The following is an 18,912-nucleotide window of genomic DNA, read 5'->3' as shown; positions in this document are numbered from 1 at the left end:
TTCACTCCATGTCATTTAATTGATGAAAATCTTAAGGGATGATGGAGAGTTGAATGATGAGGTTTGTGGCTTGTTTTGTGAAATCTTTATCTCCCTTCCAAAAAGGGCTGAACATTTCATGTTTTCTCTTCGTTATATTAGCAAAACAACTTCCAGAATGATCAAATTAAGGAGTGGGCAAAGGTTATGCACATAGGTGCAAGCTTGATTTGAGGATGCCATTTTGAAATTAATGCTCCCAACAGGAATGAGTGATCAGGAAATTACTTCACAGCCTAGATGGTGGGGGGCCAAACTTTGTTCTTGGTTACACTCCTGCAGGGAGAAAACTGCAGGGATATGACCAAAGCAGATTTTGGCTCTTGGTGAGCTACTGCCTGACCTGTTGTCATTTTAGGGGGAAGGAGTGAATATTGACAATGTTCCCCTTCTCTTTATGACATATACAGTTTAAAAAGTATGTTTGTTAGAGCTGGTCAGGAATTTTCTGTCAAAATGTTTTTTGATGGAAAATGTAGTTTCAGCAAAACTGAAGTTTTTCCCTGGGAAAAATGCTGACATATTTTGATTTGCAGTTGGGAAATTCAAAACTAAATATTTTGTTTTGGGTTGGGTTGACCTGAAAAGAGAGAATTTGATTTGTTGAACTAAATCAAAACATTTCATTTTGGGTCAGTTTGACATTAATCTGAGTCTCGAATGCTTCTGCAGTTCCAGTTTGGGTGCCTTGTGTCCCCATTTTTTCTGTGAGGCAGACCCCCTGCCTGGACTACATCTCTTCTGACTCACCACAGTCTCCCATCTGGTTGAGTCAACACGGTGCCTCATGGAAGTTATGTGGTGATGCTGCATCCCAGGAGATGTAGTCTGGCAACCCTAGCCCATAGAAAACGATAGCGACCTCATGAGGCACTCGAATTACAACTCCCATAAAGCACAGTAGCATTTGGGGGGGGAGCAGATTAACATAGAACTGAGTTGAAATTAAACTTTCTGATTCAGATGAACAAACAGAAATAAAATATTTAAATTTATACTTCCTCCATTGTCAGCCCTTTCAAGCCTCTCCCCTGGTTTTAAACTGGCTCATGACCTTCTTCCTGATCCAGCACCATTTCTGACAGTGGTATCCTTTGGGAGTTTTTTTGCCAGCTTTGTAAGAGGAGACTTAATGCACTTTGAGGGCCAGACATGCCCTTTCACTAATTGTTGTCGCAGATAGCTACCCTCACTAGCTTTAGTATGCAAGCTGAGGTGAGGTCTCAGGGTGTGTCACAGTGGTGCACACACAGCTGCCTGGAGCCACCAATGAGAACTGAGTGAGTTGCTAGGACCAACTGTGTGCAAACCACCCCCTATGGGCATGGCTGTCGGCTGTGCAGAGGTACTTCCTTTTGAACTCACCCTGTGCACCCCAGCGAGCATTGTCAGACATGGCATATTGGACTAGATGGACCATAAATCTGCCCCAGTAGGGCAATTTCTATGTATCAATGTCCCATATCTGTTCTGAAAATCAAAATAGTCTATACAGTCTGATGCAGTCTCTGTCGCTATGCTCTATACTAGAGCAATTGGTTTTCTCTTCACAGGCAACATTTCATTCTATGCAAAATTCTAGAACATTCTCTCCCCATGCATTTTCATGGTTCTGTTCTAGTGGATTTGCCTTAGAGGTACAAGGCATCAATCTGCAAGTCATTCAGCAGCCTGGAACCTGACAATTTAACTTACTGACTTTGAAGAACATAAATTGAATTTTGGTGACCAGATGTTTTTTCCTGTCGTTAGCTAGCTGCAGTGTTGGAACATACTATGATGGGGAACAAGAACTTTGTGTTTTATGCCCTAATGGAACATACCAAGACGAGGAAGGACAAATAACTTGTGAACCTTGCCCAAGTCCTCAGAACCCAGGAAACCAAAAATTTGCTGGAGCTCGCGATATATCTGAATGTGGAGGTAAGGCTGCTGCACCCTACAGAGCTAGCAAAGGCACAGAAATGATGCTGCCACTCCTTACTTCACTCACCTTGAAAGAACCATGTGTGCTATGTAAGATCACCCAACACTCAAAGACCCCTGCAGTACAGAACAACAAGGTAAGTTAAAAATGGAGTGGCAGCTGTGACTCTTCCCTGCTCTTTGTATGTGATTCTGAAATATTGAATTCAACTCAGTTTCCTCCAGAGTGGGTTTTACAGCACATAACTACAGACGAAAGTGATTTGTCACGACAAGTAATGTGCAAATGGCAAAGCTGCTGAGCAAAAGAGATCCAGTGGAGTAGATTTCATTCAGATATACTGTGTGATCACATACATTGTGGGGTCTTAAGCCGCAGCGGCTCCAAGCACCAGCACTCCAAGCATGTGCCTGGGGCGGCAAGCCATGGGGAGCGTCCTGCCAGTCCCTGTGAGGGCGACAGTCAGGCTGCCTGTGGGAGGTCTGCCAGTCCTGTGGATTTGGCAGCAATTCGGCAGCGGGTATGCCGAAGCTGCGGGACCGGCAGACCTCCCGCAGGGGAGCCGCTGAATCCGTGGGACCGGGGACCTCCTGCAGGCAAGCAGCCGAAAGGTGCCTGACTTCTGTGCTTGTGGCGGCAAAAAAGCTAGAGCTGCCCCTGGTCTCAGGGCATAGCGTCTGCCCTTGTATGGGTGCACAAGGCTTTGACTAAAGCACCTTGGATGGGTGCACAAGGCTTTGTGCATATCTAAAGACTATGTTGGGATATTACTTTGTTCCAGGGCTACCCAGAGGAAAGGGCAAATGGGGCCCCACGAGCCACTCCGGGTTTTCGGTGGCACTTTGGTGGCGGGCCCTTCACTCGCTCCGAATCTTCGGCGGAAGGTCCTTCATTGCAGCGGAAGACTTGGAGCGAGTGAAGGACCCACCACTGAAGTGCTACTGAAAACTTGGAACGCCGCCTGGTGAGTACAAGCACCTCTAGAGACAGGGGGAAAAAAAGGTTGCGATCAACAGCACTTAGGCTGCTCTACCGCTGCCGCTTCATTCTTCGGCAGCAATTTGGTGGCGGGTCCTTCCCTCCGAGAGGGACCTGCTGCTGAATTGCTGCCGAAGACCCAGCCCTGCTCCACACCCCCTGAATCCTCTGGGCGGCCCTGCTTTGTTTAGGGGGTGTATAATGTGAAGCTAGAGATCTAAGAAAAGTCTGGAAGTAAAAAGTCACACCTGATTTAAAAAATGAAATCTAAACCAGTAAAATAACTTCAGCAAAAAAAACAATAAAGAAGAAGCACTTAGGAGGAAAGATGTACTCACAGTTAGGTCACAAAACTGAGATACAGGAGATTGGGGTTCTGTCCCATATGTCTCTGCCACAGACTTCTTGGCAAGTGACTTAGCCTGACTTTCAAAAGTGGTCATGGATTCTGGGTACCTAAATTGGCTAGCTGCTTATCAAAATGAACCTTACTATCCTTAACCTCTTCTGTACATCGTTTGTCTTGTCACTAAAATGAAAGTAGTCTGTGTTTTTTTTTTAACCTCTTAGGGATGTTCTGAGGCTTAGTTCATTAATATTTGTGGGGCTCACAGACACTACAGAGATGTGTGCCACAGAAATACCTATAAAATAAAGAGGGACTTGAAAAGAGCCAGGAGCAAATGAATGGGTATCCACAAAATGCAGAAGGTTGGATAAAAGTGTTTTGTGTTGGAGAAATTAGAGTCAAGAATTAGGATGATATTTTTCACCATTCAGTTTCAGTATAATGAGCCAGATAACATCACTTTACCTGCTGCCTATAATACACTAAGGAGAAGCTCATTATTAAACTGAATTTGTTAGCCATAAACAAAATTCTTCATCATTGATCATGACAAGTAGTTAATGCCCTTTTTGTTGTTAGTCAAATATTTTGAAATGAAGCCAAGGCTAATTTAACTCCTTAACAAAACAGCCATTCACGGAATGATTTATTGGCGCTATAAACTAAAACTAACAACTGTTTATTATCGCAGCAGCTCTTTAAAAGGACAAAATTTCTCAGCATGGCTGAACAACTGCAGCACTATTCTGTGTCACCCAGAGCAGTGTAATTACTTACCACTGTCATTGAGATCAATTGCTTGCTAAAAGTTTTGAAGACAGATTTTATTTCAGAGATTTCCATAAAGGATCCACAGAGTCTATAGAGAATCAGTTCTGTGAGGTAAATCCTACCTTCATATTGTAGCAGAGCAGAGCAATTCAAAGTGGAGACAATATCAAAGACCCAGAATCTGAGGGGAAGAGTATTTTGAGTCATGAACTGTGGTGCAGTATGTGTTTCTGTGGAGTTTAGCACAATCTCTGATCTGGAGTGGGGTTTCAGGGCAATACAGTAAATAAAGTGTTTGTTTCATTACTAATTATTATTAATAATCATCTTATAGAACAAAAATAAATTGTGAATTCTACAAAATCTGGGTTTCTGCTGCTTATAGTTTCCGGGCTAGGTTAGTTCAGCTGCCTGTTTTATAGACTCTGAGCTCATTAACAAAATGGCAGGAGAGTCTACATAATCTGCAGCTCTATGACTTAAAAATGTTGTTAGTGGGCTAGTCTATGAGAGACTCTTTTATAATGAAATGTGAAACTCCTCAGACCAGGTTCACTTCAATGTTTGTGAACCAGTTAGTGTTCATTTTGATATTACAATAGGCAACTTCTATGGGGCAGGTGCTGTCTCTTGCTTCCATTTGAATGAGAGAAGCCACAGGCAGCAGGGGAACAGAGCTGCACTGGAATTGCAACTGCTGTTCCTAATTCTGGCTCCCTAAAATCTATGGAGTTCCAGCTCAGCAGGCCTCTCCCTCCATGTAGTAGTGGATCAGAGTGGGACTTTGTTTCGGAGTACCGCCTGTGAGTTGTACTGGCAGCCTCCCTTGCTTGATTACTTGTGTCACATGCTCAGAGAGTTGTTTGTAGTTCAGGCAATTAGAGCTGAAAGAAAATGGATGCAAATTAATACTGCATTTTTCCTGCTTTCATTTATGTCCATTTTGGGGACAAAAGGAAAAAGGGCTAGAATGTTGTCCTACAATTTTGAGGCAACGTGTAGCACAAACAGAACCAATTTTATTCCAAACATCATTGTATTAAAGCCTGTAAATGATTCCAGCCACGTACTTATTGAGATCTTATTTCAACTCATGATTTATTGCATAAAATTGGTTTCAGACTTTCATACTTCATACTTACGACCAGATCTTCAAATGATTTGCACTAGCTGAGGAGCAGGTGTGTAATACTCTTTCAGCCATGATACAGCTTCCAGAGCCGGCTCAATGCACCACCCGAGCAAGCTTGCGCTTGGGGCGGCAGATTCCAAGGGGCGGCATTCCGGCCGCCCTTTTTTTTTTTTCTTTTTCTTTTTGGTTTGCCACTCTGGCTGCCCTGTAGAGGGCAGAGGTGGGGAATGCCCCGCAGCAAACTCAACAGGGCAGTTTGCGTCCTTCCCTCCCAGCCAACCGGAGCGGCGCAGAGCCTTCCCGGCCAGCGGCACAGCGGGAGGGGCTGCATGGTGAGCACCCTGCTGAAGCCCTGGCCGCCCCCCTTCTCTCTGTTTGTTTGGGGTTTTTTTGCTTCACCGCTCCAGCCCCACTAAATTTTTTTTTTTTTTTTGCTTGGGGCGGCAAAAAAGCCAGAGCTGGCCCTGACAACTTCCATGAAGTTCAGGTTTATGCTAATGTGTATTTACGTCCTCTAGGTCAGTGCTCACTGGGTGAATATTCCTCTGATGGCTTCAAGCCCTGTCTGCCATGTCCCTTTGGAACATACCAATCTGAACCTGGCCGGACATCCTGCTTTCCATGTGGAGGAGATCTGACAACAAAATTCAGCAGTGCATCGATCTTTCAGGACTGCGAGACGAAAGGTAAGATCAGGAAGAGATACAATGAACTGCATGAACTCTAAAGTTTAAAGGGCGAAATACATCCTCTCTTTAAAGCTATTGTCTCCCAGCATTCTCACACTTTAGTGTCATTCCCCTGGCTCAAGTCACGTGGGAGCTCTCTTACATCTCAAGTTTTTTGGCATTTTGGGACTACTAGATGGTATGGCAGATATCTTGAACCTGGTCAATGATTTGTCATGACGATCTGTGAAGACAGATAGGAAAACATAGGAAAAAACAGGTATTTAATCTCAAGGACGAAGGAGAGCTGACTGTCTCTGTGTGATGGCTGGCAGCAAGATGATCCCCTTAGTACCAAAATGGATGGATGCACAAGGGAGTCACACAATCATAGCAACACCAACCCCTTGGGATCACAGAGGCCAAAGTACCCAAACTGGCTAGAATGTTAATTATGTGCTGACTGGAAACCAGGGATGTGTATAAAGGAACCTAGGGTCTGACTAAAGAGCAGTAGGTTCTGAGAGATGGATCCGCAACAGTCAGAACCATTGACTAGCTCCTGCAGAAAGAGAGTCCTTTATGACGAGGCTAAAAATGGAATTGGCCAGGATGCTCTGGAGCATGAGTAATGGGCAGCATGTGGGTCAGAAGCCCGCCTGAAAACTTGAGTTGAGGGAGGTCCCACATAATTGGCACTTGATCCCCAATGCCGATGACCTAGGATGAGAATCCTGTGGTGATGGTATTTTAATGACAAAGGAGTTTCTTGTTAATATTTGCATTAGAAATCATAGGTTTATTGTAAGCAGCATTGTATTTTTTTTTGCAAACAGTAATCAAAATTGGTTCTAATGGAGATGCATGGATGTAAATCCAGTGCAGGATTTTGCCCCACATCCTTCCAAAAAGTTAAGGAGACATATGTAACCAGGAGGCAGAGGTTATAATACATGATTCTAATATAACTCATTAACCATTGCATAAGACCTGCAAAAACAAATGTACAAATCGTGAAGGGCCAAATCCTTCTCCCCTTAATCACAGTGAGTAGTGTAGTCAATGAATTTCAGCAAGACTGTTCAGGCAATATGGTACTTTAAGTGTGGCAGAATTGTTCAGTTAATGTATGTATCATACATATATATATACAGTTAGTTTTACTCATGGCAAATCACCAGGGCTGGACCATTCAATGAAATGTTCTTTTTCTCACTGTCTGTTCTTTACTCTCTCTCACCCTCCCTGCTCCCGACAGACAGATACACATTCTTTCTCTTTCTCTTTCTCTCTCCTGTTTCTAACTTCTAGACAGGAAATAGCATGTGGCACTGTGAGCTATATTTGTGGTCTCACAAAAAGAGCTATTATATTGGAAATGCAGTCAGGAGCCTAGTACACCTTCCTTTTTTTGCTGTAGCTCCACGCAAGTATAACATTAGTTATTTACTTAGCTTATAATAAGCCCTATAAAAACATATATAAAACTACTTTCTAGTGTCATAATAGCACTTTTGTAACTGTACTACGTGTTTACAAACCCCTACAGTTCAATGTTCACCTGGTCATTTTTATAATACTACAACTCACCGGTGTATTCGCTGCACAGTTGGGACCTACCAACCTGAATTTGGTCAAAATTATTGTATTTCATGTCCTGGAAACACCACTACTGATTTTGATGGATCAACAAACATAACCCAGTGTAAAAGTAAGTATCACACATGGATTTCTCAGCCAGTTAGAAATGAAAAAGGCTGGAGTCATTAGCATCCAAAATGAGGATTTTAGGGATCGAATTCAGCTTTGGTACAAGTGGGCATAGCCACAGGGCAGTCACAGGAGTTGCACCTGTTTACACCACACATGAGTTACGTCCCCAGCTAACTTATTGAGGCATCCAGCTCTGTGAATGAGGCATGTGGTATTATTGCGCTGCCAGTAATTGAATTTTGCCAGTCCGCACATGAGAACGATCAACCCTGGGAGTGTTGGGCCACACTTGGGTACTGCTGGTAGATCTTGGCTTTGCCATGTAAGGCAAGAGATTTGGTTGGGTTCTTAGTCATCTTTTCTCTGTCTCTGGGCAAGTGTGAGGGAGGAATGCTGCTCAGGCAACTCACTTTGCTCTCTGGGCTTCTTAACAGTAACCTCTCCAGCTTATTACAGAACAGGCCCCCAAGGGAGTCCCAGTTGGGTTCTGAATAGTGGTGGCTGCAGTGTGGGAAGATGAGGGCATAAAGCAAGGAAAATGAGGGGAAGAGAAAATTCTCTGATGAAACCCTGACTATATATGTCTACTTCTGGTAGCTGCATCTCTTTATAAACGTAGGGCATACCACAGCATTAACAATATTATAAGGCAGCTAGTGCCTAGACCTGCCCAGGTGCACAAGAAGAGTGTTCAAAACATCCTGGAGAGGGGCTAGTTAGAATCCCAGTTCTTCTGCATTTGTTTCTTCAAAAGAGGCAGGGAGGGGACTCAAGGTCATGGCCTTGCATCTCCTCGACAGCAACCAGTGGAGCAGGTCTGCTTTATGGGGCATGCACACCGCACCCTCTGAATGGATGGGGCAGAAGTCACTCTGTCCTGAGCTGTTGCAGACATTGTGCACCATATATTTGAATTTCCAATACCTTACACCCTGTGTAGTTACTTACCTCTGTGCAAAGCTGAGAATAAAAAGGTTACCCTGGATGTGAGGGAGTGGAGAACTCTGACATGGTCATGTTTTACATCTCCTTTGCAAGCGACTGTAGCCTCACAGCCACCGTATGCCTCTGTGCTAATAGCTAGTTCTGCTCCTAATTTTATTTTTCAGCCTTGATCTCACTATTTAAAGAAACAAAGGCAAAAGCAGGGACCAGTTTGATATGCAGCTGGCAGAGGAGTGCACTTGTTTCATATACAAACAGGAATGGGTTCATATGACTGTTGCTCTTGCTGACAATAACTATAGAGAAGGCTCTAGATATCCCTCTCCTCATGCCCTGGCCCTGGGTGATATGTTCCTTTTTCAGATCAACACTGTGGAGGTGAACTTGGAGATTTTACTGGATACATTGAATCCCCAAACTATCCTGGGAATTACCCTGCGAACACTGAATGTACGTGGATTATAAATCCACCTCCTAAGCGCCGCATTCTGATTGTGGTTCCAGAAATATTTCTGCCAATAGAAGATGAATGTGGAGACTATCTGGTGATGCGAAAGAGTTGTAAGTCTGAAATATCTTCCAAACCATACAGTGTCTGTCTTTTTTCGATGGACCTCAGTGTGAAGAACAGAATTCTCCTGCTTATTCCACGCCTGGTGCATAAACTAAAAACCAGTCACCTAAAGCCTAGTTCTAAAGAGTAGAGAAATAGGTTTCATTTGACAATGAATTTGGAAATCCCGATGAATCGAGGTCCTAAAGCTGAAATATGTCATTGATCTTCGTGAGAAACTTTCATATAGCATTTGTAAGGGCTGATGAATGGTAAAGAGTTATGGGGGCTTTTACCTCTAGGTGAGCCCTGCCCAGGTTGGACCGATCAAATACTAATACCATCCGGATTGAGGCCCATTCCACTTGTGCCAATCAACAAGATGGAATTCAATAAAGATAAGTGCAAAGTACTACACTTAGGAAGGAAAAATTAAATGCACAATTACAAAATGAGAAATAACTGATGAGGTGGTAGTACTGCTGAAAAGAATCTGAGGATTATAGTGGATCAGAAACTGAACATGAGTCAACAATGTCATGCAGTTGAGGAAAAGACCAATATAATTCTGGGTGTGTTAACAGGATTATCGTATGTAAGACGCAGGAGATAATTGTCCTGCTTGCCTCTGCACTGGTGAGGCTTCAGCTGGAGTGCTGTCCAGTTCTGGGTGCCGCACTTTCAGAAAGATGTGAATAAACTGGAGAGGGTCCAGAGGAGAGCAACAAAAATGATAAAAAGTTTAGAAAATCTGACCTGTGAGGAAAGGTTTAAAAAAAGCTGGGCCTGTATAGCCTTGAGTTAAAAAAGGATCTGGGGAACCTGATAACAGTTTTCAAATATGTTAAAGGTTTATAGATTCATAGACTCTAGGACTGGAAGGGACCTCGAGAGGTCATCGAGTCCAGTCCCCTGCCCTCATGGCAGGACCAAATACTGTCTAGACCATCCCTGATAGACATTTATCTAACCTACTCTTAAATATCTCCAGAGATGGAGATTCCACAACCTCCCTAGGCAATTTATTCCAGTGTTTAACTACCCTGACAGTTAGGAACTTTTTCCTAATGTCCAACCTAAATCTCCCTTGCTGCAGTTTAAGCCCATTGCTTCTTGTTCTATCATTAGAGGCTAAGGTGAACAAGTTTTCTCCCTCCTCCTGATGACACCCTTTTAGATACCTGAAAACTGCTATCATGTCCCCTCTCAGTCTTCTCTTTTCCAAACTAAATAAACCCAATTCTTTCAGCCTTCCTTCATAGGTCATGTTCTCAAGACCTTTAATCATTCTTGTTGCTCTTCTCTGGACCCTCTCCAATTTCTCCACATCTTTCTTGAAATGCGGTGCCCAGAACTGGACACAATACTCCAGTTGAGGCCTAACCAGCGCAGAGTAGAGCGGAAGAATGACTTCTCGTGTCTTGTTTACAACACACCTGTTAATGCATCCCAGAATCACGTTTGCTTTTTTTGCAACAGTATCACACTGTTGACTCATATTTAGCTTGTGGTCCACTATGACCCCTAGATCTCTTTCTGCCATACTCCTTCCTAGACAGTCTCTTCCCATTCTGTATGTGTGAAACTGATTGTTCCTTCCTAAGTGGACTACTTTGCATTTGTCTTTATTGAACTTCATCCGGTTTACCTCAGACCATTTCTCCAATTTGTCCAGATCATTTTGAATTTTGACCCTGTCCTCCAAAGCAGTTGCAATCCCTCCCAGTTTGGTATCGTCCGCAAACTTAATAAGCGTACTTTCTATGCCAACATCTAAGTCGTTGATGAAGATATTGAACAGAGCCGGTCCCAAAACAGACCCCTGCGAAACCCCACTTGTTATACCTTTCCAGCAGGATTGGGAGCCATTAATAACTACTCTCTGAGTACGGTTATCCAGACAGTTATGCAGTTGTTATAAAGAGGGCGGTGATCAGTTGTTCTCCATGTCCACTAAAGGTGGGACAAGTAGTAATGGGCTTTATCAGCGGCAAGGGAGATTTAGAGTAGATACTAGGAAAAGCTTTTTCACTACAAGGGTAGTTACGCTCTTGAATAGGCTTCCAAGGGAGGTTATGTATTTCCCATCATTGGAGGTTTTTAAGAACAGATTGAACAAACACCTGTCAGAGATGCTGGAGGCTTACTTGGTCCTGCCTCCGGGCAGGGGCTGGACTTGTTGACCTCTCAAGGTCCCTTCCACTCCTACATTTCTAAGTCTGATTCTGCACGTGCTGTGGAGACACGATTTCAGTTTCTGGCGCTGGCTCATCTCACAAACAATATGTTTTAAAAACGCTAAAAGAAAAGAAGAAAAAAATGTTTTATGAAAATAATTATGGGGCCAAGTTATATGGTCAGGGTATGAGCAAGCCTCCAATTTGCTTCACAGGGATCAAGGTGGCAGAGGCCCTCTTATCAACTGCAGGTCACCTGGTAAAGAAAAAACAGAGCCTGCACTGACCAGTCACTCTGATGCCCCACCTCCACAAACCATTCATCGGGCTAGTGTAGGGCTATAGTAACACCTCTCAAGCTGCACAGTGCCAGTGGGGTAAAGAAGCTTGAACTTAGAACTGATATAATTCTGTTAAGGGATTGTGGAGATCGGACACAAGCACTCTGTCCACAAACAAGTCCTCAATTCCTGCAGCTCTGGTTCCCCAGTGCCTGCACTCAGGATATGTCTACACAGCAGAAGCTGGCCTACCCTTGGTTGAATCCAGCTAGAGTAGGTAACAAGCAGTGAACACAGCACAGTACAGGCTTCTGAGAGAGCAAATGACCAGAACACCTACCAAGGGTCTGTGCTGCGCTGTCTCCGTTGCTTGTTACCTGCGCTTGGTCCTGCCTCCGGGCAGGGGGCTGGACTTGATGACCTCTCAAGGTCCCTTCCTCCCCTGCATTTCTGAGTCTGATTCTACATGTGCTGTGGAGACACCATTCAAACTAGCTCAGGTAGGCTAGTCCATGCACAGCTTTTTGCTGTGTAGACATAACCTTAGGCAATGGGCTGGGCTGTCTCCTGATTCTGTCAGCCTGCCACACTGCCAGATAACCTGTTGTCTGGGAGATTGCACCTCCCAGAGGCGAGATGAATTTTCTCTGCAAAGAGCTCTAAAGTGTTTCAGCTAATAACTGCAGTTGTCCTTTCAATTAGTCTCTTTGGGTGGAAGTTGGTCCAGGGCCGCCCATAGGATTCAGGGGGCCTGGGGTCTTCGGCGACGGGGGGCCCCCGCTTCGGCGGTAGTTTGGTGGTGGGGGGTCCTTTCACTCCGGGACCCGCTGCCGAAGTGCCCCCAAGACCCGCGGCGGGGATGCCCTGCCGCTGAATTACTGCCAAAGGCCCGGCACTTCGGCGGCAGGTCCCCCATGCCACTGAAGACCTGGAGCGAAAGAAGCTCTGGGAGCCCGGGCCCTCACGAGAGTTTTCTGGGGCCCCCAGAGTGAGTGAAGGACCCCGCTCCAGGGCTCCTGAAAAACTCTTGTGGGGACCCATGTGGGGCCTGGGGCAAATTGCCCCACCTGCCCCCCCTTCTGGGTGGCCCTGAGTTGGCCTCCTGTAGCTGAGAGGCAGAATTTGGCTCTCGCTGTTGCCCAAAACCATTCAGACTAACAGCAACATCTTGGCACACTAATGCTTGTAAAACAAGGGGTAAAACTGCACTTATTTACCTTCTTGTATTCTGGTTATTCTCCTACCATAAAAGCATTTTTGTCACAATAGGTTACTGTGTTTTTTAATCGCTAAGTAACTGAAGAGTTAAGAACATAAGAATGGCCCTACTGGGTCACACCAAAGGTCCATCTAGCCCAGTATCCTGTCTTCCGAAAGTGGTCAGTGCCAGGTGCCCCAGAGGGAATGAACAGAACAGGTAATCTGTCGCTCATTCCCAGCTTCTGGCAAACAGAGGCTAGAGACACCATTACTGCCCATCCTGGCTAATAGCCATTGATGGATCCAGCTCCATGAATTTATCTAGTTCTTTTTTGAACCCTGTTATTGTCTTGCCAGAGGATGATGTGAAAGTCAAGGCATTCCACAGGTTGATTGTGCGTTGTGTGAAGAAATATTTCCTTTTATTTGTTTAAACCTGCTGCCTATTAAGAGCTGTCTAACAGCTGTGTATTGTCCATTTTCTTTGGAAGCTTCCTCCAATTCTGTGACCACATATGAAACCTGCCAAACCTACGAACGCCCTATAGCTTTCACATCTAGGTCTAAAAAACTGTGGATCCAGTTCAAGTCGAATGAAGGGAATAGTGCCAAAGGATTCCAGGTGCCTTATGTAACATACGATGGTAAGTGGCTATTAACAGGTGATAAGTACTGTAGAATATTACAGTGGGAGCATGAACCTTTCAGTCCCTGGAGGGTAGGTGGAGCACATTATAAAACAGATAGAACTCTCAAAAAATTGAACCCTTGGGGCATTGACGCTTAGTCTATGTTTTTTGTCGCTCTAACATGCGGGCCATGAGAGTGTTAGCATAGACTGGCCGTTGGCATTTTTACCACTGTGTTGTCAAACTCTGCGCAGAGACAGTCTAGATGACTAGGTGGATAAAACCCTTCTGGCTGGTGTATGCTAGTGCTTCCATTCATGCTCTGCTAGCACTGATGGAGCTGCAAAAATGTCAGTGTATACAAAGCCCTAGGCTTGCTTTGGCCTGTTGTTTCACAAACTGCAAATTAACATTTTGGGAGAAGTTTTAGATCATTATTTTTTTTTTTTTGGTGCTAATTTCACAATATAGTAATAATGTAAAAAAGAGACACAAAAACATGCAAGGAAAAGATGCTCCTTTGCAATAGGTTATTACAGTAGTAACAGTGAATAGCCTTTGAATCTTTTGTTAGTTAACTTAGCACTCAAGTACAGGTCTCCTGGTAAGCAGATGAAGTTGGACATGATTTGTTCCCTGAATACTTGTGCTCTTTGGGTCAGTATGGGATAAGTCTGTAGAAACTTGGAGCATCACAGAAAGAAGCAATACCCTGTCTCCGTCTGAATTTATTGCCATTCCCAGGGCTTATGCCTGCATGATTTGGGGAGTATTTCTTAAGATATGTCAATCAAAGCATTGAGTTTGACTGGCTTTACTTCTATTAGACTCTGCTTTTATTTATTTTAATGCATTTTGCTTGCATCTAAGCATAAAAAGTTTTTGCATATTTATACACTGTAAAATCAATGTGTTTCCAGTGACAAAAAATATGATGCTATGCTTATCTGGCATTAAATTCACTTAGCCAAGTGATTGAATGAACGGAGGACTTGATGTAATTGCATATAAACAACTCCCACTTCCGTACTGCAGATTATGACAGTCTGATTGTCAGCTTGTAAAATTTTCCAACAAGAACTTTCATACTTTTTCCTCTTATGCATGGAAACCTCTCCCTGTAAATAGCCACAAAAGTACTTCAGTGTTCTTTAAATCCCTCCTTAAAACTGCCCTGTGCCTGCTGCCTACAAAAACTCAACATTGGTTAGGCGGCTGGCATGCTCTTACCACTGCCTATTCTGTTGACTAGTATTGTCTCTTAGTGTCCTTGTGCTCTCCCCCGGCCCCCCAATTTATATCTGCTTGTTGTCTGATTTTTTACTTCAGTTGTAAGCTCTTTGGGACACAGACTGTCTCTTTGTTATATGTCTGTCAAGTCCTAACACAAAAAGGTCTTGGCCTGTAGGTGCTACCACAGTGGCTGTGAGAGGAGGTGGGGGGAACTCTCCTCCTCCCAACAACCTCTCCCGTCAGCAGCATCTTTCCTTTGGCGGCAAGGATGCATATCCGATGAGCCTTAAGAAGCTGGTCAGGCTGTGCGAGGGACACACAGTACTGCACAGAGGGCCAGATTTACACTTTACATGCCCTAGGCACAGCATCTTTAGCGCCCCCCCCCCCAGGTGACCTTTGTGTTTTCTGTAAAAAATGGAACTGTTAATCCACATATAACTTTTAGGCACCCCTAGAATGCCAGCACCTCTAGGCACATGCCTACTGTGCCTCATTGGACTCTGACTGCACACATTCATCTCCTTCACCCTTAACTCCAACCTCATGCTTACCCTTGAAACTTCCCAAAACTCAGCCCTTCACCTGGAATCCCAGGGGTGAAATCCTGGCTCCATTGAAGTCAATGGCAAAAAAGTCCACATTGACTTCAGTGGGGCCAGAGCTTCACCCCAGATGTCTCCTCTGCACCTGTGTCACTGTTGGTGAGGTTGGAGTTAAGGCTTTGTCAGACAGCGTGAGCGAGGTGTAACATTTCCGTGTACTCACTGGGAACAGAAGGCCCTTCTCTGGTTGGCTGCAGTGTCTCACCGACAGTGGGTAATTCATTGGTTGGGGGAAGACCTCACCCTTAGCTTGGACTTCTCTTCCTTTTAAGGCTTTTGTTGCCTGGAGGGTTTTGCCCTGGATCAACTGTACCTGCTCTTTAAGAAAGTTTTTGATTGTTATATGAAGAAGCCAGCAAAAGATTCAGAATATTTAAAGATGGATTTTGTGTGGATTTCTTTAGCAACATAGTAAGTTTGAAGCATGCCACATGGTTACAGTACAGAGCTGTCCCAGGGTGCTGCTGCTTTCTTTTGCCTTTGACAGATTGATGATGAATAGCTCAGCTTGTGTCCTCATAATAAATAGCACAGTGTATTTATAGAAGGTCATTTGAAATACCAAAGATTGCTAATTTGAGAGCCAGATGTTTGGTGTTACATGTGAACCTACAAGCCCACCACCCTTCCTGTTGCGTCCAGTTGCCAGCAGCTCACTCGTGTGTTTAAAGGAAGAATTTGGCCCTCATTGATTATGCAGCTGAATCTAACAGACAAATGCTTATATGCATCCCCAACAGAGGATTACCAGGAGCTAATAGAAGACATAGTTCGGGATGGTAGACTCTATGCATCTGAAAATCATCAAGAGATACTTAAGGTAAATTTTCCTCTATTAAATCTTTGGTATGAGAATTAATGGAGAGATTAATACAGAATGGTAAATTACACTTTCTTGTGCTAGTGAAGCTACTTCCCTACATGGGATTCACCCCACTGAGGCCCTCGCTTGGGCTGTCTGCATGAGCAACTTTAATGCCTTCCAAGACCTCTATACTAGCTCTATAGGTCCAGCCACTTCAGGGAAGTGCTAAATCAGTGCATACCCCTTCCCAGGCCTCAGCATCAATGAAGCCCTCTGCCTAGGGGTGGGTGGAGCAGCTTCACAAGGGTGCCTATGCATCTCTAAAGTGCCAGGAAAAGGATCTCCAGGCTGGCTTCACATAGGCCATCTTGGAAGGCTGCAGTGGGACCAAGCTTGGGGAGGGGGACATAGGCTTACATCTACTTGGATCCAGTGCCCTGCACAACTGGCACGGAGAGACAATGGCAGCTGTTTCAGCTCACAGAATAGCAGCCTTGAAGGAGGGAGTGAGGGCCCTGCAATTATTAACCCTGGATTGGGGAGACTGATTTCATTCTCTGACACACATCATACTCCACCTTATACAGAGCCCAGTACTCAGGCAAGTGGAGTGGATTTCACGCAAAAAGGACATTTTTCCTGTCAGACTTCAACTCAATATTCTGCTTTCTGTAAATGCTTGGATCTGCTAGTATTGAAATAAAGACCAGGGGCAAAAGCCTGGCTGCCTTGAAGTCAGTGGCAAGATTTCACTCCAGCTGTGCAGATCTGAGAGCCCACATTAGTGACGGGAAAGTAAAAATTCCAGGCCATTGCTTTTATTAAAACAATTCGTTATGGAATCATTGGTGATTTAAGTGTCGGTGACTCTGATTGTAATTTGACAGTAACAAATCTGCCTTACCTTTTTCAGGATAAGAAGCTGATAAAGGCATTGTTTGATGTCCTGGCACATCCGCAGAACTACTTCAAGTACACAGCGCAAGAGTCTAGAGAGATGTTCCCACGATCCTTTATTCGACTGCTGCGCTCTAAAGTTTCCAGATTTTTGAGGCCTTACAAATAACTGGTCCTACATTTTAAACACTAAAAAGCCCCTAACGATGGGGCAGAGCATTGCGATGGGCGGGACTGTGTCTGAGTGTTTTGCACACTGGCAGAGAGACCGTAGGGAAGCTCTCCAGTTAGCTCGTTTGCAGAGTTTGGCTTTCACAGCTGATATAAATGGTTTGGCAAACAGAATTTTGATTCCTTTCCAGATGTTCCCTTTCGGGTCACAAGATGCTCTCTGGGTTAAGTGTCTGTTGGATTAGAGACTGGGAATGTTTTCTGTAATCAAATGATGCCAGGCATGATATCTTCAGAGCTCTGCCCTGTTGCTGCATCAGTAGCACAAAAGCTAATAAATGTGGACATGCTAAGTGCTGCCGTGTGGCTCTGGGCTGTAATTAAGGCTTGTCACCTCCAGAAGGCTGCACTCACATTCAGTCTGTCTGAAGGTGAAAACAAGTTTGTTGTCCCTCTCAAACCTGCACTGCCAGGAAATTCAGAGCAGAGTTTGAAATGGTCTTAACCAAACCAGTGAATCCAAGTTTTGCACAAGATATGAATTTCTCTGTGTGTGTCATACTAGGTACCATACCTGTGCATGGTAAAGTAAACTAAGGATGAAATTTCAGCCTGAACTCTATGGACCAGATTTACCACTGCATTGCTCCAGTTTCTGCTGATGTCTCTCTTTTGATTTCAGTGGTGTTATATTAGAGTAAAATGAGAGTACTGCAGTGATGAATCAGACCTTGATCAAACTGATCCACCAGCCAATTTCCCTTGTGGGTATGGGTGCAACAGCTCCTGGAGCCCTGAGTTTGAAGAAGTGGCAGAGTGGCTTCTCTCTGCCAGATCCCTGTATATTTCCCCTTCCACACAGCCCTTATTCTTAGGTTATGTCCAGGAAAGAGGCTTTGGCCCTTTGAAAATGGAGTGTTATAAATGCTCATATATGGGCAACTGCAGATTAACTCCCAAATCCCATTTTAAATATTCACTTCTACATTAACCTCTCACACATAGTAATGGGCACCTCACAACACCCCTGTGATGTAGGGAAGTACTATTATCCCCATTTTACAGATAGGAACAGAGAGACTAAGTGGCTTGCCCATGATCATACAGGAAATTTGGCAGAGCAGGGACTTGAACCTAGGTTTTCTGATTCCCAGGCTAACATCCTAACCACTGCACCATCTTTCCTACATGCTAGGAAGTTATCCTGAAAGAATCCTTATGGAGAGTTACTCTGGTTGAACTGTTTGTGCTGGCTGACTGCAGTTCTGGGCAGAGTTTAAATTACATCATGATCTTGTGGTTGTGCACAATCTTCTCAGCAGAAGATGCTCTTGCTGCTCTGTGTAGGAGACTGTGTACAAATCCCTCCAGTCCAGAGATGGCCCCAGTATCTCTCTCTAGGGATTAGTCACGGGAAGTGCTGTGAGATGGAAATAGCAAGCATTTCTGATCCAAATGCTTTTATTATGCCTTTCTTTTTGAAAGGTACAGGACCCTGCAAGCTGAGGTCCTGTAGTATGGTCGTAACTAATGCTATCTGTACTAGAGCAGGGCTCAGCAACATTTGGCACACGGCCCATCAGGGTAATCCACTGGCAGGCTGCAAGACATTTGGTTTACGTTGACCGTCTGCAGGCACAGCCCCCTGCATCTCCCAATGGTCGTGGTTCGCTGTTCCTGGCCACTAGGAGCTGCAGAAAGTGGCGACCAGCACATCCGTGCAGCGCGTGCCGCTTCCCGCAGCTCCCGTTGGCTGGGAAAGGCAAACCGCAGCCACTGGGAGCTGTAGGGGGCCATGCCTGTGGACGGTCAACGTAAACAAAATGTCTCACAGCCTGC

At 44.6% G+C, this 18,912-nt stretch overlaps 1 protein-coding gene across 1 annotated transcript in view; it reads left to right on the top strand.

Annotated features, from left to right (window-relative positions):
- Positions 1 to 18,601, top strand: part of SCUBE2 (signal peptide, CUB domain and EGF like domain containing 2) — a 77,787-nt gene extending 59,186 nt beyond the window's left edge. The window contains 7 exon segments of the mRNA XM_032796801.1: positions 1,792 to 1,962; positions 5,715 to 5,882; positions 7,414 to 7,575; positions 8,886 to 9,083; positions 13,225 to 13,377; positions 15,941 to 16,020; positions 16,919 to 18,601. Coding sequence (XP_032652692.1) covers positions 1,792 to 1,962; positions 5,715 to 5,882; positions 7,414 to 7,575; positions 8,886 to 9,083; positions 13,225 to 13,377; positions 15,941 to 16,020; positions 16,919 to 17,071 — 1,085 coding nt within the window. The 3' untranslated portion in view covers positions 17,072 to 18,601.
- Positions 18,602 to 18,912: the final 311 nt, after the last annotated feature.

Source organism: Chelonoidis abingdonii, chromosome 4 (genome assembly GCF_003597395.2).
Source record: "Chelonoidis abingdonii isolate Lonesome George chromosome 4, CheloAbing_2.0, whole genome shotgun sequence".
Taxonomy (NCBI): domain Eukaryota; kingdom Metazoa; phylum Chordata; order Testudines; family Testudinidae; genus Chelonoidis; species Chelonoidis abingdonii.
The sequence above is the reverse complement of the archived record's forward strand: the minus strand, read 5'-3'. Positions and strand labels throughout refer to the sequence as shown.